Source organism: Hetaerina americana, unplaced genomic scaffold (assembly GCF_022747635.1).
Source record: "Hetaerina americana unplaced genomic scaffold, ioHetAmer1.1.p SCAF_10, whole genome shotgun sequence".
Classification (NCBI taxonomy): Eukaryota; Metazoa; Arthropoda; class Insecta; order Odonata; family Calopterygidae; genus Hetaerina; species Hetaerina americana.
The window spans coordinates 41,432,397-41,450,569 of NW_027286070.1; the positions used below are offsets into that span (position 1 = coordinate 41,432,397).

At 39.2% G+C, this 18,173-nt stretch overlaps 1 protein-coding gene across 1 annotated transcript in view; it reads left to right on the top strand.

Annotated features, from left to right (window-relative positions):
• The first annotated feature begins 1,022 nt into the window (after positions 1-1,022).
• LOC139698690 (uncharacterized) overlaps positions 1,023-18,173 on the top strand; it is a 629,080-nt gene continuing 611,929 nt past the window's right edge. The window contains exon 1 of the mRNA XM_071597569.1: positions 1,023-1,483. Within this exon, the coding sequence (XP_071453670.1) occupies positions 1,435-1,483 (49 nt within the window). The 5' untranslated portion in view covers positions 1,023-1,434. The remainder of the gene's footprint in view (positions 1,484-18,173) is intronic.

Genomic DNA, 18,173 nt, shown 5'->3' on the forward strand with positions numbered 1-18,173 from the left:
TCCACCGCCGCATACATCGTCCGCCCGTGTGCAAATGGGGGAAGTGCGCCGTGGAGCTTAGCGCGAGGGTTGGCGGTAGGGAAGAGTGGGTCTACTCCTTTCGTAATGGACCATGAATCGCTCTTTTGAATGACCGCCAACCTTCGAAGAAGAAAGGCCGACCCGACTGACGTGACCTTTTGTGGACGTGGAGGGACGAGCAGTGAAAAGGGATAGGGAAGGGGAAAGGGGCCACCTCCTCTCCCTCCAGTCAACCGGACCTGGAAACCCTTGTCGTCCGTCGAAACACTTCCATCACCGCCTTGCACTGCTCGTCTCCGGACTCGGCAAAAGGGGGAGACGAAGAATAAGACATCATCGTCCCATTAATCGCGCATACATTTAAATCTCGTCCGCGTCCGTTGCTTTCTCTCTCTCGTTGGTCATACACACACAAACACACCCACATACCAACACACGCTCTATCTCCATCTCTCTTCCCATTGGTCCCGCAATACATACACCCTCCCGCCCCCCCCCCCCACTTCCCGGTCCCCTCCACGTCTCCCTCCCTCTTTCTCCTCCCTTGGCTCTCTCCCCACCCACCCGCTAATCTCACAGCCAACCAAACCCCCTTCCACTTCTTCCCCCAACGCTTTCTCCCCTCCTCCCCAGCACATCTCTCCTCCCCTTCACACTTGTCGGGAGTGTCGCGTGCGTTCGCCGGAGTTATCGCGCGTGTTCTTGCGTTCACGGGGAAGGTCGCGCGCGCGTGAGACCTGTGTGTGTACCCGTGTGTGCCGAGTGTAAGAGTTAGAGGAAGAGAGAGAAGGTGGCAAGAGGCAAAGGAGCCGGAGAGAGAAATAGGAAGAGGAGCCGGAAGAGAGAGGAAGGGGGAAAGTGGGGAGGGTTGTAGTGGGGGGTCAAACATCCCTCTACGTGCAGCTAGTGGTGGTGAGGGAGGGCGCTCTTCGGACTCCGTCGGAGGAAGAGGTGACGTGAAAGGCGTAGTGTGCTCTCGTGCCGTAGCCATAGCGAGGAGTGCCCGAAGTTTTCTCTCCCGCGTGCTTCCATCTCTCTGACGCCCACGGGGCCGTACGCCGTCTTTCTCTGGCGCGGGTACTCTCTTTCCTACCGACCATCCGATCTCCTACGTCCCTCCATCTACAAAACCTAAGAACTGTTTCTAAACCGCGCCGCGGAAGCTCGTGGTCCGACGACCCACAAGGGGAAGAGTTCCTCTTCAAGAGAGCTGAATCCCTCTTAACAATCGCTCGGGAAGGAACGAAAGAAAACAAAGGTAGTTGGACCCCCTGGGGTTCCGGGTCGTCTCCATTCGTCTTCACTTTCTCCCCCCGAGTGCGGCCCGCCGGTGATACTTCGGAAGTGCCCCGTGGAGTTCCCTCTCCGTCTTCTTCCTCCCTCTCTCCCCAGAGGCGCCGCATCGTGAGGAGCATGGGGGTCCTTCCCACGCTTGCCCTGGCGGTCGCCTGCCTTCTCGGCGGTGAGTACGACTCTCGCCGTTCTCGCTGTTCTCATGACCCGGGAGACCTCTCTTCCGGTCCTTGATACCGTTAACCCGAGAGACCGGGATCTTCGGCGCGACGTCAACGCTCGTTTTGCCTTTTCCGAATCGAAAACAGAACCGTAATGAAGGAGATGGTCATGAGACCTGAAAGTTATGCAGACAATTTAACGAATCATATTCTCCTCAGAGCGGTGATGGGGAAACAATGGATCGCGGGTCGGTAGGCACCGCGACGGTTATTTGGATGGCTCGCGAATTCATTTCGTTAGCCGAAATATATTTTTACAGGCACGAAAGTGAATGCGTACTATGCCTACTTCCCTCGTTACAACTAGCTCCTTTACTGTTGTTTACAAATGAGCCGTGTCAAACGTTTGCCCCACCTCCTTTCTACTACGGCTATCTACTTTCGAGGTGATCTATTTTAAGTGAAATAAAGGCATTAGAAGTACTAATCAATAATATACTTAATTGAAAAGCAATAACGAAAAATGAATCATCAGGCCCGTTGCTTTTTGAAGCGGCCGAAACGGATTTTGAGTATGATTTAATTACTAGGCGTGGAAATGAGAAAGCAGTTAAAGCTGAAGAATCTTAAATTTCAGCGAAGAATTTCTGGGGCTCTTGTGTATTTACCTTGAAATGGAAACTTTACATTACTTATAAGATATTTCCTAAAAAACGCGAAACTTAATCAGATTTACAGGTAAATAACCAAATAGCATTTTATTTAGCTTCCCAAACAAAACCATCACTTTTTAACAGCTTATGAAAAACTGGTTAACTTTTTTAAATCATTGACTCTAATACCGAACGGAATTTTACCGAATCATTTTAATATTATAAATTATAACATTCTCCGACGCGCCGTGATTTACTTTGTAATCCTTTTTCTCTCTCCTTAATCCGGATCCAAATTTAGATCTCCTTTTAAATTGATGCGAAAATTGCTAGGGCCACGAGGGGAATTTAAATGAGATGGGCAATTACGTAAAATTGGCTGGTAAAAGATTGTCTCAGTGAAAATAATGAATATTCATAATTAAGTTCAAAACATTTTAATGAGTTATCTTTGATTTACATTTAAAAAGGTGCAGATCATAAAATCCCTAGTTTCAAAGATTCTACTGAACTATATTGTATAGGTGGATACATGTGAATTTTATTAGGTATTTATAAAGGGGAAAATTCTGTTATCTCACGAAAAAAACATTTTTAATAAAGGTTTATTTACACTTTTGACTTCATCTGACATGATTGATGCCAATTAGTCAATCCATAAAGAGAGATTAAAGAATAAATGTTCAATGAAATATCGTTATTCTATATGTTCCTGTCATTTTAAATAATTGTAATGGCTATGAGATTAACAGATTATTATTCTGAAATATAGCTTTTGGTTATATATTCAACCCGAATTTGTTAGTTTATTGGCTCATCTTTGCAACGAGACGGAATGGGATTTTCAGGCATGCTTTCATTTCCTTTTTTTTATTTTCATGCACAGATCAAACGCTTACCAATTAGTGAAATAACTTATTTAATATAATAAAGTTCATAATGCTCAAATGCAATTTTCACAATGCTCAAATGTTCATTATGCTATAATGTAATGAATATGCTAAACCATTAGTACTTTACCGAGAAAAAAATCATTTGGTGGCTGAATTTACGGATAGATTCTTATGTCCCCTCCGATAGTCTTCGAGATAGTTCCAGAATGAGGATGACTTGCATTAATTGAGGCACAAAGATTCCTCCCGTCATCTTCTAGTCGAGAGATATATCTGAGGAACGCAGTGCTTGTTCTTTAAAATCATCTGCCTTTCAGTTCCATTGAGAACCTATTCGGCCTCCTTAGATGACTAGCAGCATCTTACGCTTTTCTTTATATATTGATAAACACTAGATCGGCGCCAATAAACGGAATAGACGTAATTAAAATATATAAAATTGTCATCAATTAATTGTGTCATAAGATAGTACGCATATTTCTGCAAGTATAAAAAGTTTTTGAAGAAATAAAAATATTTCCTATACTTAGGTAGTATCGGAAATAGAGTATAGTATATTCTATCAGAGAATGCAGCTAAACAATTTATTTTTTTGTTTCCGAATAAATATAATTTGGAAAGTAAAACATTCCATATTTTCCTCAAATACTGTTCAATTGATATAATGTTCACTATTTAAGTTTTTAAAATCAACCGAAGGCATGATTTTTTATATTTAAGGTATGCCATTAAATGTAATTTTTAACTCATAAAATACAATTGCACACAAAAATTCGTTTCATAGCTATTCCATTTTTCTGTGCCTAAAATATGTCTTCTATTCTATATATTATTTTGTTTTGCAGTTTTCCAAGAAGATTAAAATTACTAATTTATGAGAATTAATTATTGTTAGTGATGTCTATATTTCAGAATGAAGATATTCAAATATGAGTGTATTTTAGGCGACAGAAGAGATTTGAGAATAGCACAGAGAAACACTTGAGTGATTTATTAATTATCATTGATTTGACTAATATTTGCTACGAGTCCATACTTTACGATGGGCAGATCGAACTGCTGTATATTTTCTATTAGAATACTACGCTTGGAGTTCATTAAACTATTAGATAATATAGATAAGCTTCAAATAAGATATCAAGCAACACTTATTCTGATAAAATTGATATATTTTTTCAAGTACTTCATGAACTGTAAAGAAAACTTGTCAACGCCCGCCAGGTAGTAATATTGAAAATTAATATACATTTCAACACCAACATGGATGATTTTTATGCATTTTAATTAATTATTTTAATTATGAACACACCCCCACGGAGCTCCACTGGGCTCACTTAATTATTTATCGCCACTAATTAGGGATACTGCTGGAATTGTCTGCTGACGCTGTTTGTGGAGTGTAGGTGTAAAGTATAAAGTCCAAAGTGCGAAAAGATTAAAAAATACGAATTTTTTATCGAATATTAAGTATTGAAAGGATGTATTAGCAATAAAAAATCAGATCAATTGATATCGAGATTAAAGAGGCAGAGATTTAATTTATTTTTTCTTTGATTTATCTTAAATAAATATACCTGTAGGTAGATTCTTGTTTTATTTTAATATACATTTGTAATTTATCAGTAACTGATGATAAATATAGACATGACATACATTCTAATTCAAATGAGTCTCTGCGGCAAGTTACCTTGTCCTTCAGTTTCATAGATGTTTAAAGGTATTATCTCACCTGCTTCAGCGGGGCGGAATTTTTTACCCGATACAGAGCAAAAAATTCCTACCGTAAGCATACGCGCGAAAGCACAAAAAAGTCACGCCGAAGGAAATGATGTCGACGGTGAAAAAAAACGGAAATCTAAACATTGGAAGTAGACATAACAAAGTAAGAGAAAGGCTAAAGCACTTGACATTACTCTTTCATCAATAGCACTCAACGCATCTATCTAGTAGTTCAACAGAAAGTTTTAACATTGGGGAGACTGACAGAAAGTGGGAGGGAAAAAATTCCGTTTGGCTTTCAAGGGAAGAAACTTGGGAGAGGACAAGGGGATAAAGAATTAAATATCAACCTGAGGTGGGTGGGGCGGGGGGGAGATAGGAAGAGAGTAGAGTGCGGAGTCTGAGGCCAGATTGGCTATCGGAGGGAAAGGAAGATGGTGGTGAGTGGGATGTGGTGGTCGGGGGAATCATCCTGCAGGGAGCGGGAAGAGTGCGTGAGGGACAGAGTGAAAAAGGGGAGCAGAGAGACGGAGGCAGAGAAAGGGCCAATGCCTATCGACATTTCCGAGTGAATGGGTCATGGGGGGCGTTCAATTTGTCCGAAGGGGGGATGAGAGGTGGGGGATGCGTGGGAGATGTTGGCCATTGAGTGCGGGGGGGGCACGATGGGGGTGCCAAATTGAGAAAATCGCTCTCCGCTGTGACCGTATTGTTTTCGGATCTCAATAATAAATGTTTTACTTGATGCGGAACTTGGCACACAAAGGGAGGGAAATAGACTTTCCATTTCGACAAGTGACCATCGGTGACAGTTTCCCTCTTTTCCTATTTCCTCTTTCTGTCTGTTTCGCTCAAAAAGGGAAGAAAGGAATGAAAAGGGATGAGTAATCTCAATGGAATTCTCGTGCTGGGGCGCACAGCAGGGGGAGGAGGAGGGGCTTGTGTCAAGTGCTTTCAGAAAAACAAAGGAATAAATAAATGGCATTTTTTTATGGGCATGGAAAAGAGACGGGTCAAACCAGTTTTTATTTGAGCTGGCTTGCCATAGTTGATAAGAATGCCTGGGGAAAATATCGCATTCAAAAAAGAGGCACTCCTTTCCTCTGAAATTGTCAAAACTCGACTTAAATATCTCAATTATCAGTCAATATTTCCGAGCAATCTTTGTAATTTCTCAGCGTTTTATTGCTCTGTCATTCATTCATTTATTTACTATCACGTGAATGATGGATTCTATTCGGCGGTTATCGTGCAAACGGGATATCGTGGGAAGCTAACTAAACTACCAGTGTCCTAGGTCAGCAACAGCTAGGATGTAAATTGAAGCACAGCAAAGGAAGTGGATTTTTTATTATGCAACGTGCATATCCCAATTCCGAGTTAGAATTATGATTTACATTAGGATTTGATTTCCTTTGCCAATGTTCCTTCTAAATTTCCCCGTTACCCACATGGCATTTCAGCGTGTAGCAATGAAAATAGCATACGATATTTAGATAAATCTTCACATTATTTATGGCATTTGTATCTGTAGCTACAGGTAATGTGACAATTTTCTCATAAAGAAAGTTTTATTTCTGCAAATAAGGTTCAGAATTAATATATTCTCAAACTTCCACACTTTCCATCTTGAGATGTAGGAATCTTCGATTTTATTTAAAGATTTGACGTGGTAATGGATTACAACTCGAAGTCTCCACTAATTCGAGAACAAATTAGGTGCGTTCAATGAAAAACTCAGTATTAGGTAAATTCTAGTGGACGAATTTGTGTGAAGAATGTTTCATTACAACTTTTATTATTTTGCCTAATACATGTGTAATTGCTTATGTGTATCTATAAATATGATGTATATGTATGTACTCGTATATGTGGGTGTGTTTTCATATTAATACGCATATATACATACACACACACATATACACACACGCACGCACACACGCACGCACGCACACACATATATATAAACCATAAACACAGTAATCAACCCGAAGGTCGGTTTGGTAGGTGATGGTAGAGTTCACCCAGGCGTAAGCCCGTGTGAAATTCACACATCAGGGGGGCCAGTTCCTTTCCCTGTGCCGGTTAGGGTTTCCCAGGAAATCTGGTACCCGAAAAATCACATAGCTTGGGTGGAGCTGCAGGTGCCCAGATTGCCTTTCCCGGGAATCGAACCTTGGCCCCTCGGGTCAGCAGTCCAATGCTTTACTACCTGGACTACCGCGGCCCTATATATATATATATGTATGTGTATATATATATATACATATATATATGTATGTATACACATATATATACACTATATACATATACATATATATATATATATATATATATATATATATATATATATATATATGCGTGTGTGCGTGCGTGTGTTTGAGTGTATATTTAGTGTATGGCGTGAGCGAAGTTCGATTTTAAAAATGATGGCAGAGTTCACCTGATACCATGACCAACAGCGTGTGAAACTCACTTCACTCGTCAGGGTGGGAGGGGCTTTAATTTAAATAAAACCTCCAGAGCATGATTTTATTTTAATTGATGAAAGGTAACAATCTTTCCTTTCTAAGGATATAGTTGGGGTAAAAATTATAGAACCAAGAAATTATTTAATATGAAAGTATGAAGTTACCAAGCATATAAATAATGGAATGAGTTTTGCGGAATTGGTTGAAAGTAATCTTTTTAAGTAAAAAAGGGTATGTATTCACATATTATTTGCCTCAACTCTGAATAGAAAGCATCGAAAAATTGGAATCCTGGTAGTTATGCTAACTTATTGAATTCTGTGATAATTAAAATACTAAAATAGAGCAAGGCCCATTGCAAATTCTACGTTGGGGGTTCCTTACGCGTTACTTTAGTATACCCCGTTTATTCCGGAAAGCTTTCCTTAGTTAAACGTAGTATCAGCCATCTATATGTTATTAACATTATTCTATAAAAGACATCTAATTCTGAAAAATGAATCCCTACAAAAGTACGAGGGGAAATTGACTATCAGAGGGAAAGAAAGATGGTGGTGAGTTGGATGTGGTGGTTGGGGGGATCGTCGTGAAGGGAGTGGGAGGAGTGGGTGAAAGACAAAGAGATAGAGAGAGAACCAGGGAGAGAGAGAGGGGGAAGCTGAAAGGTGGAGACAGAGATCTACACTATTTGATCGTATCGTAGGCAGGGCTTCGCTCAGATTTACTCTGAAATCATTTAAGCTGCTGAACTACTAAATGTAACTAACTACTCAATAAGAGGCTAGTTTGATGGAAATCATTGGTCATTAATATGTTTATGGACCAATTCAGCTGTGACTTATTCTGAAAACCGTGTCCATTGAGTAAGTTTCTGACGTTAATATTCTCCTTCGACCGTCAGGTTGATAGTGGAGGTTGTGAACTCTAGACCTGTCGCTTTAATTCAGAGCGCTTGTTGATGCGGTACTACTCGTAGTTTAGAGATGTGAATAATAATTTAACCCGCGCTGGGTATCTGCTGATGAGATCTCAGCATTCACATAGTTAGTTAGATAAAGTAGCAAATTACAAGAAGGACTAAAATGAATAACGGTATTTAATCGAGCAAATATTAGTTGATTCCACATTGTTCATAAAAAATGTTTAAGAAAAATCTCTTAACTAGCGCTTTTAGTTGCGACAACGTTGGTACTGATTAACTTGGCATACCAGTGAAATTGAAATTTCTAGGACTGTCAACGACTTTTCATAATATTAGTTTCGTGCACCGTCTATTTCATACGAATGGGGTAAATTGTTGATGGTTTGGTTGGTTTAATGAGTCCCTGATTATCATATGTTAGAATTTATGCATTTCCAATTTTTAACCTTGATTTTTCATTAACTTGAACTCCTCAGTATTACTGCAATTGCTAAAAAAAATTTGCGTATTACCCTACTCAATTCAATATGTTTCCAAGGATTGAATGAGAGATTTAATGCAATAGAATAAGTCTTTGACCCAAGGTGTTTGTCGTGTTTACTGATGATTACTCTTCAACGACTGTACACCTCATTGTATTTCGTGCAGTATCGAATTTTCCATTTTTTATCTTCAAAATAAAATGAAATATTAAGCTCCTTGACTGCACTTGTCCGATAACGGATGAATGTTATGTGAAAGTACGAGTCGTACTTTGAGTCTGGCCTAGTTTTTATTTCCCTTTAAATGATCAAACATTAGGAAAATTTTCAAAGTTGCTATTTACTTGTGAACTTGGGTCGTTTGATATTCATAAGAAACAGAGTAGGTCGCTATTCAAATTCCCTGTGGGATTCTAAAAGGTGATCTCCAACTCACCCAAACTCATTCTTAGTTTTTGTGACTACTTTATTTTCGGTCAGATAAAGAACCTGTGAACCAGTAAATTACTTTCTGATGTCATTTCATATGACCAAGTGTGAGACTTCTGTATCATAGAACTTTGTTGATGATTTTCCAAACATTTAAAGCTATTTCACATTTTTCTTAAATAAAGAGAAACATATAGAATAATCTACGTATTTTTGCCGGCCCCGGTGGCGGCGGGGTAACGTCCTCGTCTGCCATTCCAAGGGTCGCGGGTTCGATTCCCGCCTGGGTGAGTTTCGCTCCATCTAGGGCTTGGGTGTTTGTAAATGTGACATTGTTATCGTTGTTAATAGTTCGTTGTAAAGGCCAAAATGTGCTGTTTTCGGACTTATCCTGAATAAATAAATAAAATAAATAAAAATGAAAATGAATGTGGTAGTAAGTGCATTACGGTTCCGAGGAAAGACGATGAGTCCAAACAGAGATGTAAGTGTGGAGATAATGTGCTGGATAGGGAAGAAATGGAATGACGTGTTAGATATGGGAAGGGAGAAGATAATGTTGTTAGGAAAATTGAAGAAGGGCAAGAAATGAATAGGAGAGATGTTCAGATATAGTTATAGACTACAAACCATCCTATAGAGTGTAAATAGAACCACCTGAAACTTATTTATATTGCATAAACTACGAGATATAAACTCGTATCACAGATCACGAATTCCTACTCATATCATCTGATTAAAAATTACAAGTATTGTCCTCGTATTTGAAAAATAAAACAACTTCTTGCATAGTGAACTATGTATTTTCTATTTATTCTATGATACTTTATTTTTCTAATAACGTCATGCTTATAATAAAAAACAAAGTGTGTTCTCTAATTGCCAAAGTACTCTAATGTTTTTGAGATACTGTTATTTATCATATGACGGTGTAATTACTCGGATATTATGATTTGTCACCTCTTGCGTACAATCTTCAGTCTCATAACGCCATGGATTCTGCCTAAAGCCAGTAACTTTAATTCGTGATTGGAATAATTATATTCTGAACTGGGCCTTTACTTAATTTTCCATTTTTTCTTATATTTTTTGATTTTTTTGCTTACTCCACAACACAGTTATTTCGCTCATTTTCTCAACGAATTTCAGCAATTCTCAGCAATTTTTCGGGATTAGTGCGGTGGATATCGTACTGGCTTCCCACCCAGATGGCTCGCGTTCAAATCCCGGCGGTATCGAATATTTTTCAGAGGTATCTCGATCCCTACTTGAGGGGCTTTGTGGAGGGCACTTTGAGTCAGTACGCCGTCCGTCGGATGGAAGGTTAAGCTGCGGACCACTTGGCGCCTTTCGTAAAGAGTAGGTTAATGCCTGGAACCATGGTTGCCACAGTTTTCAACCCGAAAGTTGATCTAAGACGATATCAACTCAAATTTTCTTGGGAAAACAAACTGAATCAAAGCCAATCGGATGGTTATACACCCCAAATATCACGTACTACTTGCCATATTCGCCATTCATTGGTGCAATAGTGATTATCCATTTATCATGTGAAACTGTTTGAAAATATTGATAAAAACATATATTTACAAAAACTTCCTGGAGAAAGGAAAATATCATCGAACAGCTATTAAATCTTGAATGACAGATGGGGATCGGGAATTGTGCGGTGGCTAACGTACTGGCTTCCCACCCAGAGGGCTCGCGTTCAAATCCCGGCGGTATCGAATATTTTTCAGAGGTATCTCGATCCCTACTTGAGGTGCTTTGTGGAGGGCACTTTGACTGAGTACGCCGTCCGTCGGATGGGATGTTAAGCTGTGAACCCCTTGGCGCCTTTCGTTAAAAGTAGGCTAATGCCGACGCCGGGTTTCTCTCCACCCTTTATCCTTTCCTATCCACCCCCTATGGCGCAAATGACCTCAACTGTCGGTTGCCTCCCCTAAATACTACTACTACTGCCATTATTTACTTTTACATCTAGCAATTAGCGGGTGGTTTGCGCCCTCAACCAAAACTACCTCTGTCTGATTAATGTTCCATTTTTACCCATTTAGTTTAAACTGTCATCAAAATAATATTCTGGGATAGCAAAGTTCAGTTTAATCAACAGTATTGTAATATTGATATTGGTACTTAGAATTTTTGTTGACGACTCCAGGACATTACTTAATAACTCACGCATTCCTTACTCTCTAAATAATCTCATTAGAAGATACATACAAGGTAAACATTTGTCCATTGAAAATCATTTATCATTTGTGATATAAAGAGCCGTGGTACAGAGTACATCAATTTGCATTCATTTTCCCAATATTCGAGGACGAATCGATAAAAAGTGATCATAAACTAATATTCTAATGATTTTTTTATGAAAAATAGTTTTTTATGAAGTTATCTAAACTCGTATTGCATATGTGGTACTAGTTTCATTTATTTAAATCCAATATTGCGTCAACGGCAGCCGTTGAAAGTTGAAACACGGCGGAGTTCATTTTGCCTACGGCAACGATGGGGTTAACACGCGTTTGATGTTGGGCAGTCATATTGCGACACGCAATACACTGCATTGATATTTTTCTTTCGTCTGAAAAATCGTCAGCTGAGGCAGCATAAGGTTAATGAAGAGTCTGTCCCTCTCTATTGCAGGGATAAAAGATGGGTTTGTATAAATACGGGTGACAGTCAATTTCAAAGGCACGCGGGCCCGGAGCTCCAGCCATTGCTCTTACGAAGGTACGAATTAACTCCGCAGCTGCCGTTGTGAGAGAAGATCATGGAATAATGCTTAGAGCACTATAAGAAACACTGAAAATTTCCTTTGGTGGCAACTGTTTGTTGGTGACAGAAAAATAAGACGTATTTGTGCGCGATTGAAGCCTGAGGCTGCTCATACCTGAACCAACAGACGTCGCATGAAGTTACGCGAAGTTGATGTTGATAGTACAGGGAGACGAGGACTTACATTTGAACGCTCTAGCTGCAGATCGAACTTGGCTACATCGTTTTGATCCTGAAAAATATATTACTGTGAAAATGATGCATTTAAAAATGATCTAGCCAAGTTCATGTAGATGTTCATGTTCAGTAATTTAGTCTGTGTAGATATCACCGGCATCATCAACATCAAAAAATATCTAAGTGCTGGGAAAATTATTATCATATCATTTTCTCCGATATTCAGTGAATGGTCCATCGGCATGTCGTAGCCGTCCAAGTGACTGTAAATATAGCATACTATAATTATGTGCTTAAAACCTCAATGTCCTATGAATTACATAGGGCCACATTTTTAGTTCGTTGCTGCACCACAATAATGCACGTCCGGATATCGCAACTGTTTTTTTGCGAACATACTGTAATAAGTAATGTGTAGTGTGTTCCTAATCCTTCCTATGGGAGCCTACCGGGACCACGCCGCAACGGACCACCCGCAAGAGCCGGATGAACTTCTCGAAATCCCCGACGAAGAAAACATCCCGGAGGAAGATGAAATAGACTTCCAGGTACCAACTGTCAATCCTATCCGTCCTTTCGCCAACCCCTGCGGGGGTTGGCGAAAGGACGGATAAGGCAAAATGAAGTTATAGTAGGACGGCAAAATGAAGTTATTTCGCGTCTCGGTGCTAGCCTACCTAAACCCACAAGTGCTCCGTACTTATCTTCCCGAACCAACCCCACCCCAGTGCTAGACAAATTTAAACAGGCCTTTTTGGAATTAGGGATTATCATCCCATGGCTGGTCAAATGTTCCTTTAGATGCTTCGCCATTCCGAAGCCTGACGGCGGGCATCGTTCTATCCAGGATTTGAGCCCCTCGACGTAATACGTGCGGAAACCCAAGTTTTCTCGGCCTGGCCAGGGCCCTTAGTGAAATTCCACGTTCTGCATTCATGATTAAAATAGACTTGCGAAGTGTCTTCTATCAACTGCCAATTAATTTCCGACACTAGAAATTTTACGGGATTAAATATAAGGGCAGCACCTACGCTTTTACCAGACTCCCTATGCCATCCATTAAGCCAAGCGATTTTGCAACGGTGGGCGGAGGACGTAATGAAAATTTTGAAAAAGACTTTCCCGGTACTATCCGTTATTTATTTAGACGATTGGCTCATTTATAGCCAAAACCGCATCTACGGTTTTCAAATAGCACAGTTCTTGGAAACCAAGTTGGGCATTATTATTAATTATACCAAATCAACCTTAGTGTGCACGCAAGAAATTAAATACCTCGGCGTGTAAATCAACACCACCCGCCTTTCACTTAAATTAACCGACAAGGCAGTGCGATGTGTGCGAATGCTAATTTCCATCATGGCAAAACTCCGACAAAGTGATATCCCTAAGGCAGCGGTATATTTGGCGTGGATATCCTGGATCCTCCGCACCCCGTCCTGTCTGGTATCACAGGTATATCGTCGGGAAGATGCACCCTGGAAACGCATCATTGACATGTATATATTAGACAAGGAGGTGTTCCTTCCCCAACCCTCCGCGAAATTTAAATCTTTATAGTCATTTTAAAGTTTTCATATTCATTATGGTTAACGAAAATCCATCTATACCACTAATGTCTTTCACAAATATGAATTCAAAATCAAGTCACGAAAATTTGTTTTCATCAAAAGTATACTGTGAAAGCTTGTACATTTTTACACCCCCCCCCACATACTCTTGCGGTGGCTTGCGGGGTATTGTGTATATGCAGATGTATACGTGAGATAGGCAGTGATGCAGCAATTTTGAATGCATAAATATTGTGACTAGTAAAAATCCCAAGATTACTCGTATTTATAATTCTAATTGACTGAGGCAATTTTATGTGTTAATTTCTTCATGAAAAAACTAATGCTGCGATCTGGCTGTCCTCAGCAGTAACTCTTACTGTTAAAGACCAGTGAAATATATATTCCTTTTCATTTTCAGCAATGATTAGAGATGGCCAAGTCTTTCATTGAGGATTTACACTACTCGGAACACAGGTCCCCGAAGGCAGATCGTCTTTAAAACAAAAAATTGAACCGCTGGTGTTTCCTCTGGCATTTCCCCGCGTCCACTCTAAAGATGAATCTCTCTCCCAGTCCCACATTGCCCTGCGGGTTGACGAGACGCTTCCTCCCCATCCAGCGAGTCCCTCTGCCCCTCATCCTCCTCCCCAGCTTCGGATTTCCGCTGTCACACACATTATCCCAGCCCTCTTTGCCTCCTCGAATCCCACAGGTTCCGGCGATAATAAATGATAATTCTGTGAACGCTTAACGTAACTTATCATAAATCCAGAACAGAGAAAGCTGAGGTGGATTGCGGACGCGTCGCATGACGGGAAAAGGGAAGGTTCTCGGATCATGCGAATTTATTTCGCGAGCTAAACTATTGCACCCCGCCACGGCTGCTTTCTGAGAAGGGGAAACTTTAAGTGGATTCCTCTCTGTGATTAAACATTTCATTTAAAATCTGCGATTCATGCAGAAGGCTAAGTATCGATTTATTTCTTCAATTTATGTTGAAAATAATCATGAATTTATGCAGAGAATTATTTTCATAAAAATAGCTGTAATGATAACACAACGTTTATAAATTTTTTTTGTGATTTTAAAGATTACCTATCTGAATGCTCATTTACGTAAAATAAATTGAAAAATAGACCTAATATTATTATTTATTATAATATATAATGCCTTATGTTGTAGAATATTTATGACTTGAAAGGAGAATGCTCATTTATGCTGCTGAGACCTGCCTTTAAGTACGTGATAACCCGATCCTCATAAAAGTCGATAAAAACTCACGTAATTAGAAAGTAATGGTAGGAAACAAAGCGCACTTGTACAGCAATTAAAACTTTCCAAATGTCATTACTCAAACCAATCAACGATAGTACTGACAGCTAATAGTTTAAAATTTCATGCCACGAGTCCTCGTGGTAGCTTACAAGGTAAAGATGTGTTTGATATTTCTCTTGTTTTAAACTCGTGATCACGTCGGAAAAAAAAATAATTTTAGCCGAGGACAACTGACGGTATACATGTAATAAATTCACCTGCTCAAATGTTTTACTTAATTGCTTTAGCATTAATTAATCGGAAGATAACTCTATCAAATTTAAAATTATTTTTTATTTGGGTGTAGACCCATTCCGCAACATTAATTAGGCGTGTTCTTCCTGGAATTCTTCTTTCCTAGCCGTTCTTGATTAAAATATCCCATTCGCTCGGAGCTAAAATATCCCATTTCCTCAACCCTGATATTTTTTCACCCTCAAGTAAGCAATCCATACTGCTCTCCTGGTCCTCGCCAGATTCACTTCCGACACCCTTTTATGCCCCCGCAATCTGCTCTACATGAGCCCGACTTCGAATCTCCAGCCTCGTGGACCATCGCCCTTCCCAAATCTACCGACCCAAAAGGCCCCCCTCTAGGGTTTCCTTCCCTTTCGCCGCAGCCTCGCTATTCCACAGCCCAACATCGCACTCCCCGCTTACTGTCTCACCCCTTCCGACCCAACCCTCTCTCTCTCCCCACGTCGGTGTTCTTCCTCCGCTTTCATCCCCTGTTTGTCACACGCAAGATAAAATGCGGTAATTGCAAGAATCATCGGTGGAGAATCATTTTTTATTCAACGGAACGAGCAATTACAATGGAATACAACGTGAAAATCCCCGGGAAGAAAAATAAAATCCTTGTACGTTGAAGATTAAGAATGAAGACTGATGCGATATGGGAGAGGTGAATCAAGTGGTCTTCGGGTTGAAGGAGGTATCTTTCGTATGCTAAAAAAATACTACTTCTCGCGATAAAGACCGGAGTTTGAATCTCGTGGGTATACTTTTAAGGGAAAACCCATAACATTTACGCCTTACCTTTCCATTCATTGACATCCTTTTCACTAAGACAGGCGCATGGTAGACAAGATTCATGGATTCCATCCAAGGGAAATAAGTAATTTTACCATATAAGATAGAAATCAAACATCTTTTGTGCGCCATTACTGTGGAGGTATGCCTATTTTTTTCTAATGATGTAATCATACATTTTTATTTAAAACATATTCCTTTTATCCGTTGATTCTGCAGTGGCAGAATTTAAGTTGGGTTGATTCATTTCCACGTTGTAGCCTCATATATCAATGTAAGGTGCGATTAAATAATTCAGCGTTCAAGTGAAACTCTTATTTGAAGTTCATGGTCCGCTTATTTTAGAAACTTGAGGAGAATCCATCGGGTACTCCGTCCGTCGTCAAATGAGATGCCTAAATGGGGACCATTTGGTACAATCACGATAAGTGTGCGCTAAAGGTGAAACCAGGCTTCTTCCAATCCTGATTCCATTTCCGAGAAACTCAATCCACAACTATCATGTTAAAATATTCCGAAGGAGCTAGACTGTTGATTTACTTCCATAGTACAGGTTGAAATTGGGTGGCATATTACCATTAGATTCTTTTTATAGTTAGTTTCGACAATTAGGAATGAATTTTCTACAATTCTTAAACTAAATTACTCAGGAATGAAATTACTTTGCTCATTAGTTTATACTTAAATATTCTGTAAATTGACGCTTTTATTTAAGCTTGAAAAAAATCCAATAGAAAGTTTCTCTCCATTATTCTTACTATTCTTGGATAAATTCTTCTTTTGTAATAAAATATATTTCATGCCAACTTACACCGATGAAGATTTGAATCAAGGTTTTAGAAATAATAACAATGAAAATGAACAATTATCTCTTACAAAAACATAGTTTGGAGTTCTAGATCGAGTAATGAAATAATTTTGCTTTCCCATAAATGATAATAAATATTAATCGAAATGAACCTCCTGCAATCAACAGACGTATTTCCACTAGTTATGAAGTGGCTAATTATTATTTGCAGAATATGATTATTTTTTTCACATCAAACATTAACTTTACTAGTATTCTTTAACGAAAAGTAATTTGAATGCATGAAATAATCAACCGCCACACTGTGATCAGACGGTTGTTTTCAGGAATTTTCAAATTAAAATTCTCATTTTAGTTTCGTCAAACTCAGTTTGAAGTTTTTGCCACTGCTCTACATTTTTGTTGCCTAGTTTAGGTGCCATGATGCGCTGGCGAAGTATTCACCTCTTTTCTATAGCCGATTTTCCTAAATAAGCGAACCTCCTCTTTACTATCGACGATGAATTTCGCGAACTTTGCAAAATAAGATTACACTTTCTCCTGCAATAATTGGAATAAATATTAACAAACTGAACCAAACAACTAAGATTAACTCTTTAATAAGCTCCAATGAATATGCTAATGAAGACTAAACTTTATAAATTGATAATTCTCGTCAGTTTATGGGTAGAATGAATGTTCATGATAATAGTTTTCCAGTATATTTGGTTTATTTTTGTATAAAATGGGCAAAGTGCGTAAGAATCCCATTCCTGTGAGGTAAATATACTTATTTTAAACCTTTAGTGTGCTAAAAATAAATGGATGTTACCAAAAGAAAACAGGCATGCATGTTTGCATAAAATTTATGTCTGTTTGCTTACAACGACTTTAAGTCCTAATACTCGGGGAAGGTGACCTATTTATTCCCACTTTCCATTCAACATCCATTCTCCCCCAGATAACCGGATTTTCTCGGTTGAAGTGACTTAAATACCTTTGAATAATATTATAAATGAAAAATAGAAAACTATGTAATGTTAAATCAAGGGACATATAAAAGTATATTCATGCATCTAGTTCAGGTAGAACATACAGCTAACAATTCTAATCAAGTATTTATCAAGGTTCGCCAAGTTTTCGTCGTTCTAATTAGTAGCAGTCTGCCGGCTTATGGTAGATTTTTGATGGACCCTAACACTACATACGACTCTAATCCTAAGAAATAACTATAATCTTAAACCCTAAAATTCTTATTTTTCATTCTTTAGTTCTTTATACTTTATGCTCTCTTAATTCCATACAAATGCTATTCTTTTCCTTCCTCTACTTCACTTTTCCAGCATTCCCCACTCTGTTAGCATCCTCAGTTTTCCATTGCCTCTCAGCATCTCCAGCATGTATTCGTACTACCTTCTTTGTAATTATCCTAACAGTCACATCTCTTTCGTAATATTTGTAGAACTCTATCGTTGGTTTTCCTGT